This window comes from Oryzias latipes, chromosome 24, assembly GCF_002234675.1.
Source record: "Oryzias latipes chromosome 24, ASM223467v1".
In the NCBI taxonomy this organism is placed as follows: Eukaryota; Metazoa; Chordata; class Actinopteri; order Beloniformes; family Adrianichthyidae; genus Oryzias; species Oryzias latipes.
In genome coordinates, this window is record NC_019882.2 from 18910904 (window position 1) to 18935605 (window position 24702).

A 24702-nucleotide genomic window follows, 5' to 3' on the forward strand; every position below is an offset into this window, starting at 1 on the left:
TATCGTTCCGGCAAAGCCCCACGTTTCTTATTATTCATTGATATCTCCCCGTTTTTTGAGAGGGCCGGGATCAAACGTGCAGATTTGCCATGCCTGACACCCCTGCTGCTGCAGCTGTGTGTGTGTGTGTGCATTTGTGAACTCTGCTTGGACTCAGTAATGACAGGATTTGTTAAACAGTAAATTAATGAATAATGAAATATCCAGCACGCGCCTGCCTTGCCTGGAGCTCAGCGCCTGGAGCAGAAATTACTCCCAACCGACGTTCGGCTGCATCTGTGTGTGTGTGTGTTGGATAAGCATTTTTACAGACCATTGCGTGACAAAACGCTTAGAGGCTTTGCTGATGGCAGACCATTGCCTCACTTCCTGGCAAAAAAACAGATGGAAAGAAAGACATATTGCACAGAGAGCTGCCATTATCCTTTACATGTTTGAAATGTTCTCCATCATCAGTACGTTTTTGGGACGGAATTATCTTCCCTTGGCCCTCTCATTAAAGTAACGACCCGTAACATCTTCGCGAAAATAAATTTAACTTTTATCATCTGAGTCATCAAACGTACAAACAGTCTTTGGACCGGGAGATTCTTTGCTGGTGGACAGGAAGTAGTTTCTGCTAGAGATGAGAGCAGATCAAACAGTTTACATTAAAATAAAACTTTTCTCCACTTTTTAACATTTACAGTTTGAAGCCCCTTCCTTACATGGCTCATGATGGTGAATTGATCTGGTTTTAAATTAAAGAAAAACTTTTTATTTAATACAGCAAAGTAGTAAAAATATTCTATGCTCATTTAAAAGTACTTTTCTTCTGAAACCAGTAGGCTATTACTGTATACATTATTTATTCCTTTAGAAAAAAACAATAATGTAAAATTATGATGAAACTTTTCATGTAAACCCAGACCCTATAAATATAAATTTCTATATAGATTTTGATCATTTATACAAAATATACTGTTATCTTAGAACACCTAAAATCTTAGTATTAACTTTAAAAGTATGTTTTCAGTGTAAAAAGTATCAATTTCACAAAAGGAAATCCCAACAAACTCCAGCTTTTATAACATTATTTTTAATATGATGTATTGAACTATGAACAGTCTTAATCATGAATACTTATGAATAAATATTAATAAATGTTCACTTTAAAATGGTAAAATAGGTGTTGGACATATTTTAGGCCAGCAAAGTTTTTGGAGAGTGTTTGGTCTGTGGAGAAACATAAACCAGTTTAAATACTGTAGTTGTACAAGGAAATAGAGAAGGTAAAGAAAGCTTGAACTTGTTAAGTCTTAACTCTTACTGAGAAAATGTCACATGTAGTCAGTAGATAACAAACTATATTTTTTTAATTTAAATTATGTTGGTTGTATCCCGTCCTTTTTCTTGTATTAATTTGTCAGCTATCTGTTTTTGCTAGGGCAGGGGCTAAAACTCTAGGCCACTTTAGCCCCCCAACCTCATCATATCCAGTTAATTTGTATTTCAAAATGAAAATGTAATTTCCTTTTTGTGATAACTTAATTTTGTGTATTTTCTTTACCTCTGCCATAATAAGGATAGCCATTTATTTTGAACAATTTCATTCAAAGGTTTTTGCAGCAGGAACAGAAGAAGAAAAGAAGCAAAAGTGTTTTTTTTACAAGAGCTGTTTTTGTTGCATTTCAAATAATAAAATCGGGCCTGTTTAATTTAGACTGTCAGCTGGTTGGGAGAAAGGGGTTTCACCTACAGTACAAAACGATCAGCAGAACTATTACCAAGTGTGAAAAACTATCAGTTTGCCTTGTTTCTCAATTCATTAGAGACAATTGATTTTCTGTAAGTCATTGATATAAAGGCTATGCATCAGAAATATGTCATTTCTGTTTTCCCCCCTCCTTTTTTTTCGATAAGATAATGTTGACAGACGTGACCCCTCATTTGAGCTGAGACCCCAGCTCAAAAGCTTCAAAATAATGGATTACATACTTACCTTGGATTTATCACTACAGGTTTGATGTTTGTCTTTTACTCTGTAAAAAAAACACATTTTGTTTTTTTAAACTTGAAAATTCCTGCCATAGCCTCACTGGTTAAAAAGCTGCGCTGTTTTTTTTTTATTTTATGCTCGGTTATTTGTTCATTTTTTCCTGCCAACCAGTCTTTTTCCCTCCCTTACTTGAGCGGGAATCGCTCGCGGACACGCGGGTGCTGAACTCTGCACCTGCGTCACGCCGCGTTCCGCTTCACGGGTCACGCAGCGCCCGCGGGACTTTTTTTTTTCCCTTTTCCCTGACGCCGAGCCTCTCTCCGTGAGTCTAGCCCTCCGTTTTTCTTCTCTCTTTCTCATTAGTTTTCGTCTCTCAGTCAGTGTTGCCAGATCTGAGTGACAGTTTCCAGCCCAAACTCATCGTAAAACCCGCCCACGTCAATAAAAACCAGCCCAAATCTCAACCTAGCAAAAACCTAATGTTGAACGTAAAAGTATAGCCGTAGCCTAATAAAAAATGACGCAATAATAATAAATTATTATATAATAAGTCTGTTATAATAATTTTTTTTATAAAATAAGTACAGAAAATCCAGTTATAGGTTTCTCGTATCGTGTACTCTAGATGGCTTTTGATGGCGCCCCCCTCTTTCTGCCACTGCCAGTTGCTGGACCACAGCGTATGTCAATCAGCGGTGGGCTGGTGACTGGTGGATTAGAGGGGGCGGGGCCTACCTGGGTGCGCGTTGGCTGAACGTTCTCCTCCGGCTGAGTGTATAAGCAGGCTGCGCTATTTTTGTTCGAGCTGTAACCATTCTGACAAGGTTAATAAAAGCCAATAAAAGCCCTGCATCATCTCCATCTTTTGGAAATGAACCCAAACGGCAGAATAGGGTTCTGACTCTGCAGAGGCTCTGGGAGTTTTAAAACAGCGTCAATTATTCGCTGATTTTTGTTATTCACGGGGGGGACTAAACAGGGGGATTACTGTAATGTTTCATATATTCACAATGCTTTTTTTAGGCTATATATTAATTAGTATACTTTTACTTAATATTTTAAATAATAAGAAAAATAATAATAATGACAATAAAACCGCTAAATATTTTGAAAAGCAGCCCAAATTTTATAGACCCGCCCAATGCCAATTTTACCCGCCCAACATAACCAAAAGAAGCCCAATTGGGCGGAAACCCGCCCAATCTGGCAACACTGCTCTCAGTTCATCATTAGCTTACCAGCAGTGAATCCCCAACAAGGAGGAAGTGGGGCCCGCGAGGCACGATTCTGATCCTCCCGCCCCCCTCCCGCGTGCATGAAACGAGGGCCGAAGCTTCTGGAAAATGCAGCCAATTATCTTTCTGGAATTATCCGTCACGGGGACGTGAGTGTCTGCGCGCTCACGCGGGAATCTGCACTTTGCCAACAAGAACCCTTGAAACCCTAAAGACACATTTGCAGGACTCTACATCATAAGAGGATCATTAATAATTATTGGAGAATGACCCGTTCATATTTAAACCACGAAAGGAATATATATATATATATATATATATATATATATATATATATATATATATATATATATATATATATATATATATATATATATATATATATATATATATATATATATATATATATATATATATATACCACACCTTTGGTCTGCACTGTATGTATATTTATATACATGTATATATTTACAGGGAGAGAAAAAAGGTCACATTTGGTCATTTTTTATTTTAAATACTTTTAAATGCGCTATTTATGTTGCTCCACCTGATTGTTACAGCGCTGCCGCTTTCTACATTGTTTTACATCAAAAACTTTATTAAAACTTTAAAGTCCCACCGTAAACTAATTTCATTCACAATTTTCTTCACTATCACATAAACCTTTGAATGGAGGGATTGAACCAGTTGACCCCAACGTTTGATCAGACTTTGGGAGACAGAGCGCAGGCTGCACACCTAGCGTAATAAAACAAATGGTTTATTATCAATATGATAGAAATGAAATCACTGGACAGTTAAAGCATGTCTACCCATCATCAGCACCATGACAACAGCTCTATGAGAACAGAAAAAAACCCACACTGGACAAGGCCTGTTTTCCCCCCAACACTGACTCACAAAGGTCACAAAGGTCACAGATAAATAGGTCTACTCCAAGAAAGCTGGGGCGCCTATTTACACGACCATCCATATAAATTAATATAAATAAATATTTACACATATTACCACCTTGCTTCCGTTTGCATTAAATAACCGGACAAACCTGTTTAACAGATATCATCAACTCCAAACTTGCGATGCGTTTTCAGTGAAGACAAACACAGGCACACACTCACTCAGACACAATGTTGTTTGCTTGCTGCTCGCAGCATCTCAGTCTCACAGGATGCAGGCGGGGGGGGGGCGAAATGGATGTAGCACGGTATGTCCTCGGGGGAATGAGAAGAGTGTAACACAGATGAAAAATCCCTCTGTGCTCTCTGACACTGGCCCACGGGTGTCTCTTCTCTGCCGTTTTCTCTTCACCAGATCCTCCTATTCGACCTCTGTGTTGGTGGCAGGGCAGCCGCAGTGGTGCAAATCTAGAGGAAAAGGTGTGATGCCTCTGTCCCTCTCTCCTCTTCATCGTCGGCGCTCCCCTCCTGGGCCTGCTTCATTTCCGCTGTTTCTCCTCTTTGTCGCCGGCTGCTTTGCCGGCATCCCCGTGCCGATTGTTGGACGGGTTGTTCAGAAACATCTTGTCGAGTCCTTTGAGAGCCTCGGTGAGGTAGTTCTGGAGGGCGGTGAGCGCTGCACAGATGGCCGGAGAGCCGAAGCCGTGTGTGATGAAGGAGAAGTGGGAGAGGCAGCTCTGGATGCCAGGCTCCAAGATAGGGGTGGGTCTTGAGTTGCCCAGGGGAGTCCTGTCCTGGGCCAGCAGGTCTGTGAACTCCTTACACAGCTGTCTGTGGGCAAAAATACAAAGTCAGGAGGAAACTCAGCCTCAGCACAGGCCCCCCTTTACTGTCTTTCAGTCATTTGGTGCCAGATTACCCGTAATATTGATATCACCACGGCCCAAATCCCATAGAAGGAGATTTAGAGCATAATCAAGGTTTTATATTATGACCATAGTCCTTGGAAAAAAACAAACTTTCACCCACAGTCAAGAAATTACAATCCATCCATCCATCCATTTTCCTAAACTGCTACATTCTTTTCAGGGTCACGGGGTTGCTGGAGCCTGTCCCTGCTACTGTTGGGCATACACCCTGGCATTGGTTGCCAGTCTGTCTCAGGGTAATTATTATACATGTTTTTGAAATCTAGCCACAAAAAAGTTCTAATTTAACTCTACATGACCTCTGATAATTGACTGTATATGAGAACTGGACTGAGTGTCCCTTCCCTCTGGCATTCCAAACAGGAAGTGCCCACTGGCTTAAAAAAACAAAAACCCATACACTTCTATGGAGCAATAACCAGCTGTTACTAAGTTCTATTCAGCAGAATGACAATTTTTGCTTTGATACCTTTTTTAACACGTCCTCGCTAATCCTAATTTTTGTTAACGATAGTTTTTTTTCTGCAGTGCAAGCTATTCAAGTTATAAACTGACCAATCAGGTGCCTCAATAAAAGTTTGTGGTCTTATGTTGAACATTCAGAACGTTTCGAGTGGTAGGGGTTTGGCCTTCAACCAAGCTCAATCTTGATTGGTGGAGTGGTTCTCGTAGATACAATGACTCAGACAAACTCAGTCCCATCACTGCTTACTAACAATTTCTGGTTCCAACACTCAGATGTCCGTATCGAGAAAGAATGACGACTGAATTGACTGACTGGTTGGAAAGTAAACCATTTTCTGGGGTTGACGTCCCACTCACTCAGTCCAGTTCTCATAAACAGTCAATGCCTCTGACCTTCATCAAGAGCGCCACCTAGGGTCAAATGTTTATGCCAACAAAAAAAATTTAACTATTTGTAAACTTTTGCATACTTGTCTTTTGATGCTTCTGCTACAGACTGGCCTTACAGGGAGGGTAATCTGTAGACCTTCTACTCAAAAATATACTAAAATCTTTACTGTCACATTTTTTAAGTGGCGTCCTCCATTAGGTGAAAGTAAGCAAAGAAACCCTTTGAACTCCCTCAACCTTCGTACAATCAACACTTATTTGGAAATCTTGTTCTAAATGGAGCAGACAGAGTTATTCAGTGCAACACATTTATGGTGTAAATACGGCAACAACTTGGGACCTAAAGGAAAGTTGAGAAAATTACTTTAGCATTAAAAAATGTAAACCAGTTCAAATATTTATGTACTATTGGAATTTTACGAGCTTCAATTGTAATTCTAACCATGATTTCCGCTGATTCCTTTTTCTACGTTTTGGTTTAAGGGAGTCTTGTCTTTCCACCGTCACCTCATGCATGTTCAGGATGGGAGAAACACAAATGGAAATGGACAGACCAAACTGGAACAGCAAATTTAGTTTTTGCTCAGTTAGACCTTTTTGGGTAATTAATATAATACAAAACTGATATTGCAGCGGTTCTCCCAAAGGATTCTGCAAAACGAATACTACTAATAGTATAACTACAACTACTACTGATAATAATAATAACATGTTATAGGTCAATTGCAAAATAATCCACAATCAAATGCCAACAAAAAAGATTCTGTAAACTTTGATAACTCTGTCATTTTTTCCTCATAAATTCTTTTTTTTTGTGTGTGTACAAAACGTTCTGCTACTTTGTGCTGTATAAATAAAGGTTATTTTGATTATTTGATTTGATTTACTGAACTGCAATGCAGCCTGGGAAAAAAATTTACAGAATGTCAATGTTTTCAGTCTTGTAAGCGTTACATAGCAGTAAAGCATTATGAGAGAAATGATGCAACAAATACAAAAAAGATACTTGAAAAATCATAAATCAAAATGAGAATTATCTCCTTCATGCCTGACTTTTTTACAATGATATAAAAAATACCTGGATTTAAACGAATTCTTGGCATACGGCGTGATTTACTTTATATTTAAAGGACATTTTTTATTTTATATCGACATTAAAGTTGTGTTTAGGTGAACTAGCTAAATTCTTCTATTTAAAAAGTCCTATAAATAGATGGAGGCGTTGAATTAAGAGTTTGGATCCCTGCAGGTGTGAAGCAGAGTAGACGTCCAGGAGCTCAGAGCTGTTCTCCTGCTCCGTCTGATGAAACTCTTGCAGGAAGCTCAGCAGCTCCTGAAGGACAAAGCCGCTCCGCCTGCCTGCTGTTCCACCAGAAGAGGAAGCATCTCCATGCTCACCATGAGATCTGTGAGCTGCTTTTTGATTTCAAAACGCTGCCTGGTTACATGTTGCTCACTGGCTGCCGTTTACATCAAGAAAAAGCAAACTGGCGTTAGCTTGCGAAGAAACATAGACAAGGAAGAAAGGTCCATTTTGCTGATAAATCCCATCAGAATCAACAAAAATAAAGGATGTGAAGGTAAACTCGCTGAAGAATCAGGAAAGAACTCTTTTGCATCCATATTTTCCTGTTTACATTTGATTTAACAAAGAAAAAAACTCAAAATGTACAAAAAAAATCAACAAAAATGTTAGAGAGAAGAAAACAAAGAAGGTGATTTTAGAATGACTTCCAGCTCCACAACCTTTTGACGCATTTCATATTTAACACGTTTTTCATTCAAATTAAAGGGCCTAAAACATTTCATTTTAACTTAATTTATATAGATTTAAATATATTGAAATAAATCTAAACAAAAATGATTTAAAGAGGTCTCTAAGCCTAAAAGTTCATCTGTTCTGTCATTATTAAGAAAGACCTTTTAATTCACTAAATAAGCTAAACATTTGTTTTATTTATAATAAATGTTATTGTATTGTAAAATATGTTTTTACTGTGTTCTTTTTGTAAAATAAGGTGATATTTTCCCTTTAGAAACACTGAAAAAATAAAAGATTTCTTTTAAAAATTCTGAACTTACACCTGTAGTCAAATATAATTAGTTTGGCAAAATCATTATTGCCTTTTTTTTAATATTATTTCATTTTTGGAAAAAAGCCAATCTTTTGAAATTTGTCTAATAATTTTACACAGGATGCAGTTATAACTAAAAAATAAACCTTGTAGATTTTTATAGCTATTTATTTGTGTTTGTCCAAATATATTAACGTTTTTAGTGTTTTAACTCTTTAACAGCATTTAATAAATTCTGGTCAATGATAAAAATATAAAAATAAATGAAATCAAGTAAAAATTTCATTGATAATAATAAACATTTTTATAACTCAATTTTTTAAAAAAGATTCCTGATTTATTTAACATTTTGTCAGTTATAAAGAAATTGTTGTATTTAGTTATTTTTTAAAGTCTAAAAGTGTTTTGAATAGTGTGTTTTAATATGAGATCGATCTTTTCAAAGATTAATAATTTAATCTGTATATATTAATTGTCTTCTTTTGTTATTATCAATATTTTGCAGGTTTTGATGCTTCAGATTGCTTAAGTCTTTAATAAAAAAAAGGGAGGGGGGTATCTCCAGTGTTTCCTCTAATTAAATAAAGATTAATATGATCAAATTATCATGGGGAATTATTCAAGAAAAAAATTGTTTAAAAAAAATGGAGGCCCCAGGGCTGAACAGCAAAACTACAAAGATGATTCTCACTGATTGTGTGTGAAGAATGGACAAAATAATGAATGCGGCAGTGAGCAGGCTGGACTTGGAGGCCTCGTTATTGAGAGTGTAACTAAAATCAGGAACATCTCTGTGTTTTCTCTCAGTTTGGTGCTAAAAGAGACCCCCCCCCCACACACACACACACACACACACACCACCACCACCCTCTGTCTGCTCGTTACACTTCAGCAAATCATCATCTGCTTTCAGGCCAACATTTTATATTCAGGAGACCTCGTTCCCCCTCTAACAGACTCACACACACACTCCCTGAAAGCGGCCTAAGGGCAGAGCTCCTGCAAATGAGTGACAGGATGTGCGGCCGAGCCCAGCTGGGGTTAGGGGAGGGGGGGGGGGGGTGAAGGGGGAGCAGGGAGGAGAAGCCTCCAGCACCCGGAGCTACACTCAAGGCTCTCGCTGTTGTTTTCTGACGACTTGAAACACTCCACTGCTAAATAATGAATTTCTAACAGGCTGCACAAACTATTGGAACAGGTTTGTACGTCCAACAACACACACACACACACACATAGGGCAGATGGTTTATGCAAGCTAAAAATACAAGCGTCCTGGAGGGGTCTTTGTTAGGTGATTTACAGCTTGTGCATTCAGAAAACCACAACTCAGAAGAACAAATTGACTCGGCCATTAATTACACAAACAGATCCATTATTCTCACACTTTTAAATACAATTATGCATCATTGTGATTCATAAAACAAATCCCACAGCTGAGTCAGTTCAGTTCATATGATCATAAGCAAGTTTTGTTTTATTATTTTGATCAAATCTGTCTTTTGTTGTTGATCTTACATGTGCATGCTGACTATTGTTTTCTACGAGTTTTAGGGGTTTCCTTTTTATTGTTGAGGGAAATCTGACTTTCTAAGGGAAACCAATCCATTAATGTGAATTTAAACAATTAAATGTGAGTTTTAATTTTTCTGTTTGACATCATTTGTTTTGCATGATGTCGTGCAGCACTGGTGTGAATATTGTGCGTAAACTTGCGGTTATTTTGTGCGCCTTGACGCGCAGGAATGGAGCAGCACTTACTTCGTGGCCAGCAGCATGTTCTTCCGCGTGTGCAGCTCGCTGGGGTCCGCGTGCTGCCGGTTCAGGTACTCGCTCACGGCTTTGGTGGGAAATTCCGTCTCACAGATGTAGCCAAAGTCCCGAGCCAGGTGGACCGCCTCACCTGGACTCAGGAAAAAGTAAATAAAGAAACAGGTTCATGCATTTCTGCGCCTGCGTCGCGAGGAAGGACGGCGCACAGACGCGCGGCTTACCTTCTACCAGAGAGGTGAGGAGCGTGACGTTGGCAGCTTTGCGCCTCCCTGCGGGTAAATTCAGGCCGATCTTCTCCAGCTTTTCCCGCAGACACTTCCCTCCGTTTTTCGACTTGGCTCTGCGGGAAGAAACGGTTATAAACTTTTGGAAACTGAACAACAAAGTTGTCCGGGGAAAATCTGCCCGCCTCACCTCCTCAGGACGCCCCCCAACAAGGAGGCGTTGAGGCACTCAGGTGGGGACAGCCTCCTCTGCACCTCCCCCACGGTCACCTTGTACTTGGAGGTGGAGCTGAGCAGCGACAGGCGGCCCGGAACCGAGCAGAACACCTCGTTGATGTTGACGCTCACGCCGCCGATCAGGCCGTCCTTCCCCAGCATCAGGGAGCCCACGTTCTTGGGGGGCATGGGGACTAAAGGAGGATGGGAGGGGATGATGAGGAGCCCACGTGCCATGTTTGCTGATACATAGTGTCGCGCGCTTGATCGATTGTTGATTGGCTCATAAGTTGTGTTAAAAAGTAGCAAGCAGTCATGCGCACGGGTGGAGGCGAGAGAGGGGGGGGGGGTGTTGATGGCTCCACGGGGGATAATACTGCAGATTAGCTCCAAACGAGAAGGGCCATTTATTACATCAGCGGCTTAAGGGCCCCGCGGGGAGCGAAGTCACTCAATCAGCGCGCGAGCGCCACGCGGCCAGTCAGTCAGAAGGCAGACCATTTCCCTCCCCCAGTGCCCACACAAAATTCCAATCAGGTGATGTCATAATTTAATTGTAACTATCGCTGAGATCAAATATGTGCGCGCATGCGCGTACCTTTCTTTATTACTGACTGATCCAGGATGTTGGTTCCGTTGCTCTCGTCGATGGCCTGTCAGAATCCAAACACACATGTAAGAAAAAGTCATAATCAGTCACCAAAACAAAGACAGTTTAAAAAAAAATAAAAGAATGAATTGAAAACAAAACTTTATTTAAACAAAGATCCTTAACAGTTACGTCTCTTAGTCTTAAATGTATTCTGACAACCGCAACAAAAAGCGAGCAGATCCACTGCAGCCAAGCGGGTCAAAGGTCTTGCTCAAGGGCACAATTGTGAGGTAACAAAACAGGGAAAATCACTGATACACAACCAGGCAGGACTTGAACCAGCGACCCTCCCACCATGCTCTCAGTAAAAAAATAATACATTTAGCCTAATTTCTTCATTAAAAAAGTTTTTTTTTTACAAAAAGATTAAAATGTGTTTAAAAAAACTAAACTCAGCCCAAGTCTCCTGTTTATAATTAGATATTTTAATTTATGGATTTTATTTTAAATTTAAACTTGAATATTTTTTGGTATTATTTAAATAATTAAAAGGAAAAAAGACTTTCCCGCAGTGCCGGGCCTCATTTATCTCAGTCTTTCTCTGTAATGCCATCATTTGTGAGATAAAAAGAAAGGCAGGGAAAGAGCCATGAAAACAAATTTATATGGGGTTAATAAATTCATGACACGCGCACAGAAGGGCAGAAATGAAAATCTATTGCGGGGTTAAATGACAAACAAATCATGATAGTCGCGCCCTGAGGGGAGAGGAGAGGAAAATGAAATCCTCCACAGCTGAGCTGCAGCTCCTGCTGCCTTTGGAGGATTTAGGGCCAAAGTCACTGAAAAGAAGCTGGATTTTATGCATGCCTTTAAAATAAATATTGTAATAATTTAATAGCATTTGGGGATTTTTATTTTAAAATAAAGGTTAACAAAATATTAGAAAACCGTTCATTTATTTTGTTAAAAATGGTCAATTTAAGCTTTTATTTTGTTAAATGTACACAAAATAATGCCCAAAAAATGAAATCTTCATTGAATGAACAAAAAACAACTTATTTAAAAACCTGAAACTGATGGATCACCTGCACTTCGTCCATGCCGTGCAGCCCGTGCAGCAGACTGTCCCCCATCCCGGGTTCGAGCCCCGGATGGGTGGAGTGAAGCAGCACGTCAGGGCGCCGCACGCCGTAGTCCCGCCGCGGGTCTAGGCCCGACAGCTGAGGCAGCGAGGCCCGCGGCTGCGCTAGCAGCGACGAGCCGTCCATGCGCTCCCCGGAGGCGTCCTGGCGCTGGCGCGCGCCCCACGCGCCCTGCTGGCTCTGGTGTAGAGAGTTCAGGGAGTAAGGGTCGCTCACGTGGGAGTACGGGTCCTGGCTCTGGTAGTGTGCGAGCGGCTGATACGGAGGGGGGAAGTACGGCGGCTGGAAGTCCGAGGAGGGCGCGTGGGACAACGGCGGCGCGCTGGAGTAAGGGCCCCCGTGCGCCACTGAACCCAGCTGTGACAGGCGCGAGCTGTGGCTCGAGACCCCATCATGTCGGTCCTTAAAGCAGAAAAAAGATTTCAAGCGTTAAAACCAGCAGAGTTCCCCCCTCTTCATCCGCGCGTCTTTGGTTGGAGGGGTCCTGCATCCACACTCACCGCGGCGGAATAGGAGTGCACCAACATCTGGACAAACCTCTGGAGCAGCGGGACGAAGCGCGAGGTCGTGGGCCGAGATGAAGCGAAGTGATTCCAGGTCAGCGCACTCTGAGTGTGTCTGCAGGCATGCCTGCACCCCGCTCTGACTGTGCGCGCTCAGCTCCCGCCTCTACGCCCCGCTGTAATTGTTATTCATGACTGAGACTTACAGGAATATTAATGCGCGCCGCGCGGGCAGGGGACTGGCAACACACGGAGCGTGAAGCCTTTCCGGGAGTGACGTTTGGAGTCCGTGGAGGGCCGACCCGCTAAGCCTGAATCTGACGCAGACAAGTGCGCCTTTTTTTTAACCCACAAGGGGGGCCAATTTACGCACGTTTTTGGAGGACACAAACACGCGCAAGAGTAAACTTGTGAACACCCCTCCCCTCTCATGCCCTACACTCTTTCAAAATTCAGGATTTTTATTTTTGTAGACGAGTTATTTTTGAGAAAGGTTTGTCTTAGTTCACACTGGAGGCCCCACTCTGCCCCCCGTGGGTTCCTCGCGCATGTGGGAGAAAAGTGCGGCGCCCTCATCGTTGACTGCTCTGTTCTCCAAACGCTCCTTCAGAGATGAAAGCCAGAAGATTTCCACGAAGTTCTCACTGATCTGCTCATGTTTGCAACAATTTAAGGAATTTAATAATATATATTTATGTAAAAACCTCCACAAATCTGTTTTTTCCCCAAACAGTTTAAAAAAATATGGATCATTTTACACAGAAATACACCCCACTATACACGAGATGTAAAAAGATCTAATTTAAACAGTTTTTAATTTTATTTTAGTGGCTTTAAAACTAAAATAGTTGTTCCTAAAATGTAGTTTACAGTATATAACAGTTTAAAGACACAAAAACATATTTTAGGCCTCAATGCCTCACATCTAAAGTAAAAGAAAATCTACAACAAAATCTCTAAATCCGAGCAAGAGCATCGGATTTAATGTCAATCCCAAATTACAAACAGTCGGATTACCTCGTAAATATCTTCATACTTGACATTCTCCACTAGTTTCCACAGCATGGTCGCCTCTCCGATGTCGGTAAAGCGAATGCAGCCAAGTGAGGAGCCTCTACTGTGTTTCTCTCTCCTCCTTCCCTCCCCTCTCCTCACCCCCCCCCCTCCTCTAATGTCAGAAAGGCAGGCTTTGTGAATGGGGAACCCCTCCAAGGACTCCTCTGCAGCCAAGAGGAGCCACGGGGCTCCGTGGAGTCGAAAGGGGAGGATGCATGTTTTATTGATCTCTGCAGTAATTAAAACACAAAGAAAAAAATATGTATTTACCTATTGTGGAACCACAATAGTTTTTGTCAGATTACACTGAAAATCTTCCATGGATGAGCCCACAGTTCCCTGTTTCTTCTGTTTTTTTCTTGTTGTGTAAACGTCCAGGTGCTGTGAGATTATTAGAAACAACAGTCCACTCCGAATATCCAACAAACGCTGATTGCTGCTGCAGGATCTCATCAGAAATGGTTGTGATCTCACGTTTACAGAGCTAGAATTTTATGTCTTCTTCTTCCTCACACTTTTCTCATTTTTTCTTGTAAAGTTGCTTATTTTTAAAGACCTACTCCATTAAAAATGTTGTTTTTGGTGTTTTTAACATGTTCTTGTTGTATTTATCTGATGATGGAGAACATATATTTAAAAAATGTAGGCTTATAATTGCATCTCTGAGTATTTCTTTTTTATAAACAGTTGTGAATTAGAAGCCGATGAAAATCTGTTGTTGGAAAACAATCGTGTTTGTGTCGTAAAGAATACATTCAAGGTACTACAGTCTTCCTGCTCCGCTCAATTCTGATTCATCCACCTGCAGACAAATAGATCCATGAATGTATTTGTTTTCCTCGTCTGAGCTGGAATCTGGATCAGAACTGAATGGCTGAGTAGCTTCAATCTTGCTGGCATTTTTGTTGCACCGGTAATGTTAGGTTGGGAGTGTGATGGGCTGTAAGCTAGTGGGAGAGAGTGTGAACAGAGAACTTTTAGTAACATGGAAGGGAAAGGGAGGTTGGGTTGTTCGCCGACGGTCCCGCTCACAACACAAAGGTGAGTTGTTGTTTTTTTTCACTTTGCCTAAAAACAGCATAATCATATAAAAAAAAAACACTGATCGTTTCTTTCTTTATGAGTTTTCCTTCTGTCTCACGCCTGGATTTGGTTCCCATGAAAACCCCTTTCTTTACGGAGACTTTGCTGGTTTGGCAAATAGGCGGAGCCAATAATCCCAGCAGTTGCTGGAAAACTTTCTGGTCACCTGCACAGTTTCTGATCTGTCAATTCTTTTTTTTTTCTTTGCTTCATTTTCTGATTTCTAACATTTCTCAGGAAAGGGAAAGTGTCTTTTCAAGAGGTTGTTCTCTGGAACGCAGGTGAGGCAACATCTGTCGGTTTTCCTGCTGTCCTTCCTCTGATCCCTAGAGACCATGCGGATAAACAGATTCTGACAAACTGATCCATCAACTGCAAGGAGGGAATGGTTTAGAAATCCTCAGGTTGGTATAGATTTGCAGAATCAAGAAGATTTTGCATTTCAGAAACACTAGATCTTCTGGGATTTTCCCTCCACCTCTTCAGAGGAAAGGAGGGACCATCCAAACATCCAGTCTGTTGATTGTGTGTGGATGATGACAACTGATTGAAACACAACAGTAGGGTTGTGTATCTTTCCCTCTTACATGATTCAATACACGTCTCCATACATGGTCTATCTATCAGTACATAAAAGATTCAACTAACTTTTTGGTGATACGACAGTTTAATTCTTTAACTTAATAGATAAAATATGGATATTTATTATTTATTAGGCATTTAAAATTATAAATAATATTTTCTTATATTATAATTGATTACTTCCTGATCCATTTTATGCCTTTTTAATCCAGTATTGATCTCATGCTGAGAGTACAGATGGATTTTTAGAAAACTATCTTTTCTATTCTTACCTATGAAGGATGAGCAGTTCTGCTGTTCTGAGGCAGATTATATTTGTTTCATGTAAAGTTGTGTTTTCCTGTAAAATGTTCATTTGCTTTAAATACAGATAATAATCATTTTGGGGGCCTATAAAAGGCAGAAAACTAACATATCATATATATATATATATATATATATATATATATATATATATATATATATATATATATATATATATATATATATATATATATTCAACCAGTGTGCCGTGGCTAAAAAGTGTGGCGTGGGAGATGGTCAGGTGTGCCGTGGGAAATATCCCCTCATTAACTGATTTAAAAACATTTACCATCTCCAGGAAATCAGCTCTGTGTTCATCCAAACAGGTCCTGATAAAACACTGAGGAGTTAGGAATATGAAAGATCGTGAAATACTTTTTCCTTGTGTTTATTTGATTCTACAGACATTTTGATAAGAAGACGGTACCACGATTTAGCCGCAGCTTCAGCTGTTTGCGGAAAAGTCCCGCCCCTTTAACTGTCTCCACCAATCATTCTTGGAGGCTTAATCACATGTCATCAGTCTGACCAATCAGAAGTGGTTAAAGTCTTCACTTCCTTGTTCTGATTTATCTCATAAAGTCTCTCAGTTCCAACAAAAATACCAGCTAAAGCTCGTCTTTAGCGGTGTACCTTTCCACAGAATCCAGTATCAGGCCGTGGAACAAGTGAACAAAACAATGAAGCTCAGAGACGCTAGTCTGTTTGCGTTCGGCGGCTGTTTTCACTACATCTCCCATGATGCATTGGGTTAACGTGACAGCGTCTCACCGCACAATGAGTCTTCCTTTGACGTCTTGAAAAAACAACAAACACACATCAAACAGTTTTTAAATCTTCTGACTTAACTTTTATTACCTCTTTTAGAAAAAAACAGCTGCAACTTCCAGCTTTTTCTGCCACAATTATCACAAAAATGCACAGGAGATTGCAGAGGGGCTCTAGATCAATACAGACTATTAGTTTCTCCTTTTTTTTTTGGATGCTGGTGTGCCGCGGGATTTTGATCAAGGTTAAAGTGTGCCGTGGCTCAATAAAGGTTTAAAAACACTGGTCTCTTGGTTGTTTTTACTGTTTGACGCGATGGTGGTGTAATGGTAAAGCTATCATTATTTTTCGTTGTTTTTGCGGGCTTTAATGTCGCCTGCATGTGATTTAACGGCCACATCTAGCTGGAGATGATCATGTCCTCATGGCGTAAGGATGAAATGTTCACAAAATGTCAGAACATCACAAACTGTTCTTCTGGTCCCACAGTCTCCGTCCAGCAGAGCAGCTCTGAAAAGAAGCCAAACAGGAGATTGTCGTCATGGATACGCAGGCGACACATCAGCAGGGGCTTCATGAAACTCTAATGGACAAAAACCTGATGATGACTGTCACCTGTGAGGAACATCTCTGAAGCTCACAGTCACTCCAAATGGAAGAGGAGTCCAACCCAGTACCAACAAAGTGAACCTGACATGGGGAGTCTCACTCTAGTCAAAACCTATTCTGCCATCTAGTGTTGGGTGGTGGTATTACAAACAGTTTCATTACTAAAACATTTAGCTTGCTCTAAAATTCTGCACATGGGTCCTTATTCTACTGCAAACACCAAATCCACTAAACTCATTTTGACTTTCAGATGATGATGATGATGAGGATGCTTTGATGATCACAAACGGTAGATCCATGAGAGAAGATCATACAGCTCTGGATTCACATGTAAACACTCGCTGCTCCATCTTTTGATGCTTTTGCTGAACTCAGATTAGTTCCTGTTCAACAGGAAATCTCAATAATATGACAAAAACATCCAAAATAAAAGCACATTTATATCCATGCATCGCAGCTGAGATGCTATCAATGAGCCTGATCAGGCTGATGAAAAGGTCTAGACTTCATTGTGACATGGAGACGTGATTCCTGACCGCTCTAAAGTTTGACCCTCAGCTCACCTGTGATTGGGCGTCTTTGAAGAAAATCTCATTCACTCGTTGGAGTTATCTGAAGATGAGACAATGAATAAAGTTTAAAGCTGCTTCTTGGTTGGATGGATGGATGGATGGATGGATGGATGGATGGATGGATGGATGGATGGATGGATGGATGGATGGATGGATGGATGGATGAATGTATGGATGGATGGATGAATGGATGGATGAATGTATGGATGAATGTATGGATGGATGGATGGATGGATGGATGGATGGATGGATGGATGGATGGATGGATGGATGGATGGATGGATGGATGGATGGATGGATGGATGGATGGATGGATGGATGGATAGATGGATGAATATGTGGATGGATAGATGGATGTATGGATGGATGGATGGATGGATGAATGGATGGATGGATGGATGGATGGATGGATGGATGGATGGATGGATGAATGTATGGATGGATGGATAGATGGATGGATCTATGGATGGATGGATCTATAGATGGATGGATCTATAGATGAATGTGTGGATGGATGGATAAACAAAGGAATAAATGAACAAATGGATGAATGCCTCAAAGAATAAATGAATTAATTGTATTTAAATAGATGGTCCTTTGTTTTTTATGTTGTTTGTTTTCTATGTGTTTGTGTTTTTTTCTTTCACTTTCACTTCTTTACTAACTATGAGGATTAAACTGGAAACACTTTGATGTCAAATGTCACCTTCTTATCTGGTTTTATTGGAATAATCTGGATTATAACAACTATTTTAACAGCTTTTATAACCCTTGTGCTGTCTTGTGGTGTCCAGATGACCCCACCCTTACATTGACGTGTTCTCCCTACCATGACAAAGGTGGACAAAGGTGGAAAGATTTCATGTAATCCATGGACACCAGTGAAGATCACAAATCATTGAAAAAAAAAGGTTCAGCGCACTGTCTACTGGGTCTAGATGACCCCACTCCAAATGTTAACGTGCCTCCGAGGCACGTTTTCGACTAGATACCACAAGGGATAATCCATGTTGAATATTTTTTTTACTCAACTGTCAACCGGCGCTTCATAAAAAACTGAACTAAACTCAACGGATTGCAGGTTGGGTTTACTTTGGCTCAAACTGAATGTTAGGAATGTTTTGATCAAGTGTAAAGTTTACAGCTGAGGATGCAAAGAAAAGTGTGATGTGTCTGGAAAACACAAAAAGGAGATTTAAAGACACTGTTTTACATTCGTGAATGCAAAGAGACAAACATGAAGAGGAAATTTAGTCAAAAACAACAACAACAAAGATGTTTACATGAATATGTTAAGATGATTTTGTGCTGACATACTATGAAACCTTTTAGCTAAACAGCAGCCTCTTCAAAACAAACCCCCCAAAAGTAAAAGTTGCAGCTCTATGAATTTGTTGAGCAAATCTGCAGGAGTTCTCTACACTGTTGAAGTGTGGGTAAAGGGCGCCATCTAGTGGGAGGAGTTCATCCTTGCAACCACCTGTAAGAAGTCCATCCATCCATTTCCCTAAGTAGCTGTACACCTTTTGGGGTCATGGGGGAGCATGTCCCAACTGCTCTTAGGTAAAGGCAGAGTACACCCTGGACCGATTAGCAGCCTGTTGCACACTCACAGTGACATCTAGGGACAACTTCAAGTCACGTATTAACCTATGAAGCATGTTGTTAGACTGTGAGGAAGCTGGAGTGCCCTGAGAAAACCCATGCATGCTCAAAAAGAACATGCAAGCTCCACACAGAAAGGACCCAGCCAGGATTTGAACCAGGACCTTCTAGCTGTAAGGCAAGAATGCTAAGCACTGCACTGCACTCGCGCCTTTGACTGTCCCCACAACCACGGCTGGATGAAGCTCGTCTGCTGGACTTTTATATATGTAGTTGTAGATTTAAATAAGTTAATTCTTCTCTAAGATTTCTGGTAAATCGCCTGTCCGTCCTGGGGGAGGATCCCTCCTTCATGTGGGCACCCCTGAGGTTTCTTCGTTTTTTCCGGAATCCGGTTTTTTTGGGAGTTTTTCCTTACCGCGAAGGGGGGTCTAAGGGCAGGGATGCCAGTATAGCTTAGTCAGTTTGTTAGTTCATTTTAGTATTTTTCTATTGAACTCTTTGTATTCGTGATCCTTTTGATTTCATGTTTTACTTCGAAGCCCATCGAGACGACTGTTGTTGTGATTTTGGGCTATACAAATAAAATTGAATTGAATTGAATTGAATTGAATTGAATTGAATTGAATTGAATTGCACCACCGCTTAGAAGTGCAGAGGAAGAAACTGATGTGTTATGGTCTCAAACTGTACAAATATAATAGTTAAGAAAAATGAAATTTCTGTATTCATGCAACTAATTTTAGGTTCAAATGATTAGAAAATTCTAAGAAGTTTCTGTACACAAAAAATCACAGTTTGGAACTTTTAGAGGCTGCAGAACCTACATGTATTTTCAGTATAACGTGTTTTTGTATTTTGCATATTCAAAAAAATTGTGCATTTCTATAGTTTCCATAAATCAAGGCATCCAACTTTTTTTTCTTTTTTTTCCTCAATGTTTTCATTGTTGAAGTGTTGTGATGCAGGGCGAGGCAGAAGGATCAATGTAGACACCGGCACATTGAGTTCAATACTGGTCAAGTTGTGAGAGTCCAGGGGGAAGGCCAGAGCTGGGATGAGTAGATGCAGTTCAGGAACAGGGCTGGATTGGGAGACTGGGAGCTGGAGCAGGCTGGGCGGCCGGCCGAGCGCCAGGGTGGGCCGGGCCGGCTGAGTGCTGGATCCAACAGAGCTATGAGCAGAGACAATTAGGCAGCTAGTTGATGAAAGAGCTTGGTTTATATGCTGGAGCCTAAGCAGGAGATTGAAAGCATCTTAGTAGGTGAGGCAAACAGAATGAGTTTTTTTGGTTTTCTTATCTATTTCTTTTACTTTTTAAATGTTTGCTAAAATTATTTTTAAATCAATTATGACATCTATACAAAAGCAATTTTAATTTTCTGTTAATTGTACCACCACATGGTTAAAAAAGACAGAGAGCTCTGGCTAAGGAGACAGAGCAGTCATCTCAAAGCTATGAGACTGGTGGTTCAATTCCTGGCTTCTAGTCGTGTTTCAAAGTGTCCTTGAGCGAGCACTGAAAGTTTGTGTCCGTCGGGTTTGGTCAAGCATCATGACTGCCTCCTTTTTAGAGAGGCAATGTTTGTGCGAGCAAATAGAAAATAAAAATGAAAAGTGCTTAGAGAAACTCAATAGAAAAAAAAGTTCAGAACATTTTTCTATTTAGAATCACATATGGGGTTCCCCAGAGATCCATGCTGGAACCACAAATTTTACATTTGTTTTGGCTGACTCGTTTTTTGGTAAAAATCTGAGTATTTGGGGTAAAACTGAACTGGATGGTTTAAAAAACCACAGAGAAGATGATTTAACAGGGGAGCAAATGAATAAACTAACACTTGATTAAAAAAACATTCAACAGTTTGATCAGAAGAAACAAACTGATGCTCTGGTTGATCACAGCGTCATCCATTTGGAACTCTAGGGACTATTGTGGCATCACCACTGGCGTCTGTTTAACCCTTGTGCTATCCTAGGCACTTTAACATTAGGAGTGGGGTCATCTAGACCCACTAGACAGTGCTCGGAACCTTTTTTCTTCAATGATTTGTGATCTTCACTGGTCTCCATGGATTACATGAAATCTTTCCACCTTTATCCACCTTTGTCATGGTAGGGAGAAGGGGGGGGTGGTCATCTAAGATAGCACAAGGGTTACGATCCAAACAAATCCGTAGAAAACCTTCAGCTTTTCTGCTCTGACTGTGCTGCTCTTTAATTTTCAATTTCCCTTTCTGTGGGCGACATAACCTTTGACCCTTTGTAAGGCTAAAGTCGATTGCATCAGTCAGTTTAAATTATTCAATTATTTAAAAGTTGGCAGAAGAGTTTGGTTCCACCAAAATATATTAAATATTAACATGTTTCATAGATTTACATACAATTTTCTTTTTCTATTTGGGAGCTTTACTTTAGGACCGGAAATCTTAACTGCTGTGTTGAAGGTTTCATCCTGATGGTGGCGGTTATGATGTCATCTTGTTATTTATTTTTTATTGTTGTCTGCACAGACTGAGTCCATGTGTGTGTTGGCTTTCTGGGTTGGCGTTGAAAAGTTTGAAATAGTTTATTTATCTATTTATTAAAATTTCTTTCAAACTGTAAAGTGAATTCAACATATAATGGATAGTAAAAATGTAGGGCTGGTTTGATAAAATGGATCTGAATCGATCAATGTTTAATATATCAATAAAACTAGTGTTTTCATTTCTTTTATGCCTCTCCCTGTCCGGTGACTTAACGCACAACAGCAGTAAAACCATAGTCTGCTAGCTTGATGCTAACGTATAATGGAATTTCCCATAGGACGGCTAATGCTAACACTCAACCTAAATATACATTGCTGACTAAATGGACAGCTTTATATCCTCACAGACAGGAATTTTCCAAATTCTTTAAAGGAAACATTTGAGGTCTGAAGCACAGTATTTTTCGTCAAATCTCATGTGTATGGTTACGGCGCAAGCTCCATCTAGTGGCCAAACTGAAACGCCCTCCAGGAGAGGCAGAATATAATAAACTACACATTTTTCTTGGAGCTTCTCCTTTTAACAGTTTTACAGTATGTGAAATTGTATCAGATGGTGATGGTAAATGGCGTATACTTATATAGCGCCTTTCTTCCTACAAGGACAAAGCGCTTTACAGTCACGGACCCATTCACCCAGTCACACACACATTCACTCACACATTCACACACTGGTGGCCGCTCTGCTGCCAAACACAGGCGCCCGCCTACCACCAGAGGCAAGATGAAGACGAATATCTTTGAAACATAAATAGATCATTAATGTATTTCTATGCAAATGCAGTACAGACCTAAAGTTTCGACACACCTTCTCATTCAAAGAGTTTTATTTATTTTCATGACTAGGAAAAGATTCCCACTGAAGGCATCAAAACTGTGAATTAACACATGTGGAATAATATACATAACTAAAAAGTGTGAAACAACTGAAAATGTGTCACATTGTAGGTTCTTCAAAGTAGCCACCTTTTGATTTGATTACTGCTTTGCACATTCTTGGCATTCTCTTGAGCTTCTAGAGGTAGTCACCTGAAATGGTCTTCCAACAGTCTTGAAGGAGTTCCCAGAATGCTTAGCACTTGTTGGCCCCTTTGCCTTCACTCTGCAGTCCAGCTCACCCATCACACTCCATCTCCATTGGGTTCAGGTCAGGTGACTGTGGAGGCCAGGTCATCTGGAGCAGCCCCCCATCACTCTACTTCTTGGTCAAATAGCCCTTACACAGCCTGGAAGTGTGTTTGGGGTCATTGTCCTGTTGAAAAAGAAATGATGGTCCAACTAAACGCAAACAGAATAGCATGCCACTGTAAGATGCTGTGGTAGCCATGCTGGTTCAGAATGCCTTCAATTTGGAATAAATCCCCAACAGTGTCACCAGCAAAGCACCCCCACACCATCACACCTCCTCCTCCATGCTTCACGGTGGGAACCATGTAGAGTCCATCCGTTCACCTTTTCTGGGTCACATAAAGACCAAACCAAACCAAACCAAAAATCTCCAATTTGGACTCATCAGACCAAAGCCCAGATTTCCACTGGTCTGATGTCCATTCCTTGTGTTCTTAAGCCCAAACAAGTCTCTTCTGCTTGTTGCCTTTCTTTAGCAGTGGTTTCCAAGCAGATATTCTACCATGAAGGCCTGATTCACACAGTCTCCTTTGAACAGTTGTTGTAGAGATGTGTCTGCTGCTAGAACTCTGTCTGCCATTGACCTGCTCCCAGAGGAGGGCTACACCCTGGACAGGTCACCAATCTGTTGTGGGGCACACACTCACACATGCACACCTAGGGACAAGTAGATAAACCAATCAACCTGTGAAGCATGTTTTTGGACTGTAGGAAGAAGCCAGAGTGCCAGGAGAAAACCCACGCATGCATGAGGAGAACATGCAAACTGCATACAGAAAGAACCCAGCCAGGATTGGAACCAACTCCAACCATTTCTTCCTCCATGAAAGACACAAATTCTCTCAAATCTATGTCACATTTTCATCTGAAAAGACCCAGTCTCTTGCTAATTATTTTCAATGTCCTTAGATTTATGATTAAACTACGTCTCCCATACTTTAACACACTATTGGTTCCTTTTGAAGTTGTTTTTGATAAACAGCCTTTTGCCTCATAAATTGATGACTTTATCCTTGTACATTTCATATACTTTTAACTTGTAAATGTATGACTTTCTTCCCATAAAATGTATATCTTTTTAATCATAACTTTATAACTTTATTCTTAATAAGGTTTTTTTTTCATGGTGGCCCTAATATTGTTTAGTTTCCAGATGATCTTACAATTAACGCTAAATCCTAACTCCTCTTAAAAAGTTGAATGCCAGAAGAAATAGAGCAGTGAAAATTTACCAACTAAATACCAGATTGAATCAAAAAGTGCTATTAAGAAAAATTCAAAGTTATGTGAAAAAAAGCTACAAATGGAAGAATCTGTGAATGGTGGAAAATCTGACCAAAGAAATTAACTGAATGCTTAAAATGGTAAATAAAGAGGTACATGTAAAAACAAAAAAACATTATGTGCTCAATACTAACTCTGTTGCATAATATATGATATTTTAAATTCTTTATTGATCTTGAAAAGCATTAACAATGTGATGTCAAAGCTAAACTATCTAAAAAAAATGGAAAAGCTGAACAGAAGTAGGATTAAAGCAATGATTTTAAGAAAAGCTAAGATGTTTTGTAATAGAAATATTGAAAAAAATGCTGTGAAATCTTTTAATTTGGAAGCCTAAACAAAACTTAAATCATTTACAGACTCATGAATTTAGTCTGTAGAAGCAGTTCGATCATCTTCAGATAGTAAACAGACACTTTTCCATTTGAAAGAAGTTCAAACGAGACTTTTGGTGTGTTTCATTCACGTTTTGTGTCTAAAATCACATCTTCTAGATACGTTTTCCATCCACTAGTAAAATTCATGACTATTTCCTGTTTTTTTAGGCCTAAAATACTGGTTATCTTTCCGATCCTTGGGAAAGTAGCAGCCGTGTGGTTCTCCGTAAACACACACATGCATGCCCGCAGTAGGCTAACGCAAACACACACATTGTAGGACATATGACTGTGAGCATTAGCAGATGTCCTGACAGTCTGGGGGTCTGGAGGCGTAGTTGTGCTTCGGTCCTGCAGGGCTTTGACACACGATGCATCAGCATACAT

The 24702-nt window shown here is 40.3% G+C and overlaps 1 protein-coding gene across 2 annotated transcripts; it reads right to left on the reverse strand.

Moving 5' to 3' along the window:
* Nucleotides 1-3956: 3956 nt before the first annotated feature.
* On the reverse strand, nt 3957-13562 carry tfap2b (transcription factor AP-2 beta). Of its 2 annotated transcripts, none has more exons than XM_023953210.1 (7): nt 13436-13562; nt 11859-12317; nt 10777-10831; nt 10153-10372; nt 9960-10078; nt 9727-9868; nt 3957-4940 (listed from the first exon to the last, which is right to left on the reverse strand). In XM_023953210.1, the coding sequence occupies exons 1-7, from the start codon at nt 13481-13483 to the stop codon at nt 4649-4651; spliced, it is 1335 nt and encodes a 444-aa protein (XP_023808978.1). In that variant the 5' UTR covers nt 13484-13562; the 3' UTR covers nt 3957-4648. The 2 variants fall into 2 exon arrangements, with proteins under 2 accessions (XP_023808978.1, XP_023808979.1); XM_023953211.1 differs by lacking the exon at nt 13436-13562 and adding an exon at nt 12416-12915.
* Between the last annotated feature and the right edge of the window lie 11140 nt (nt 13563-24702).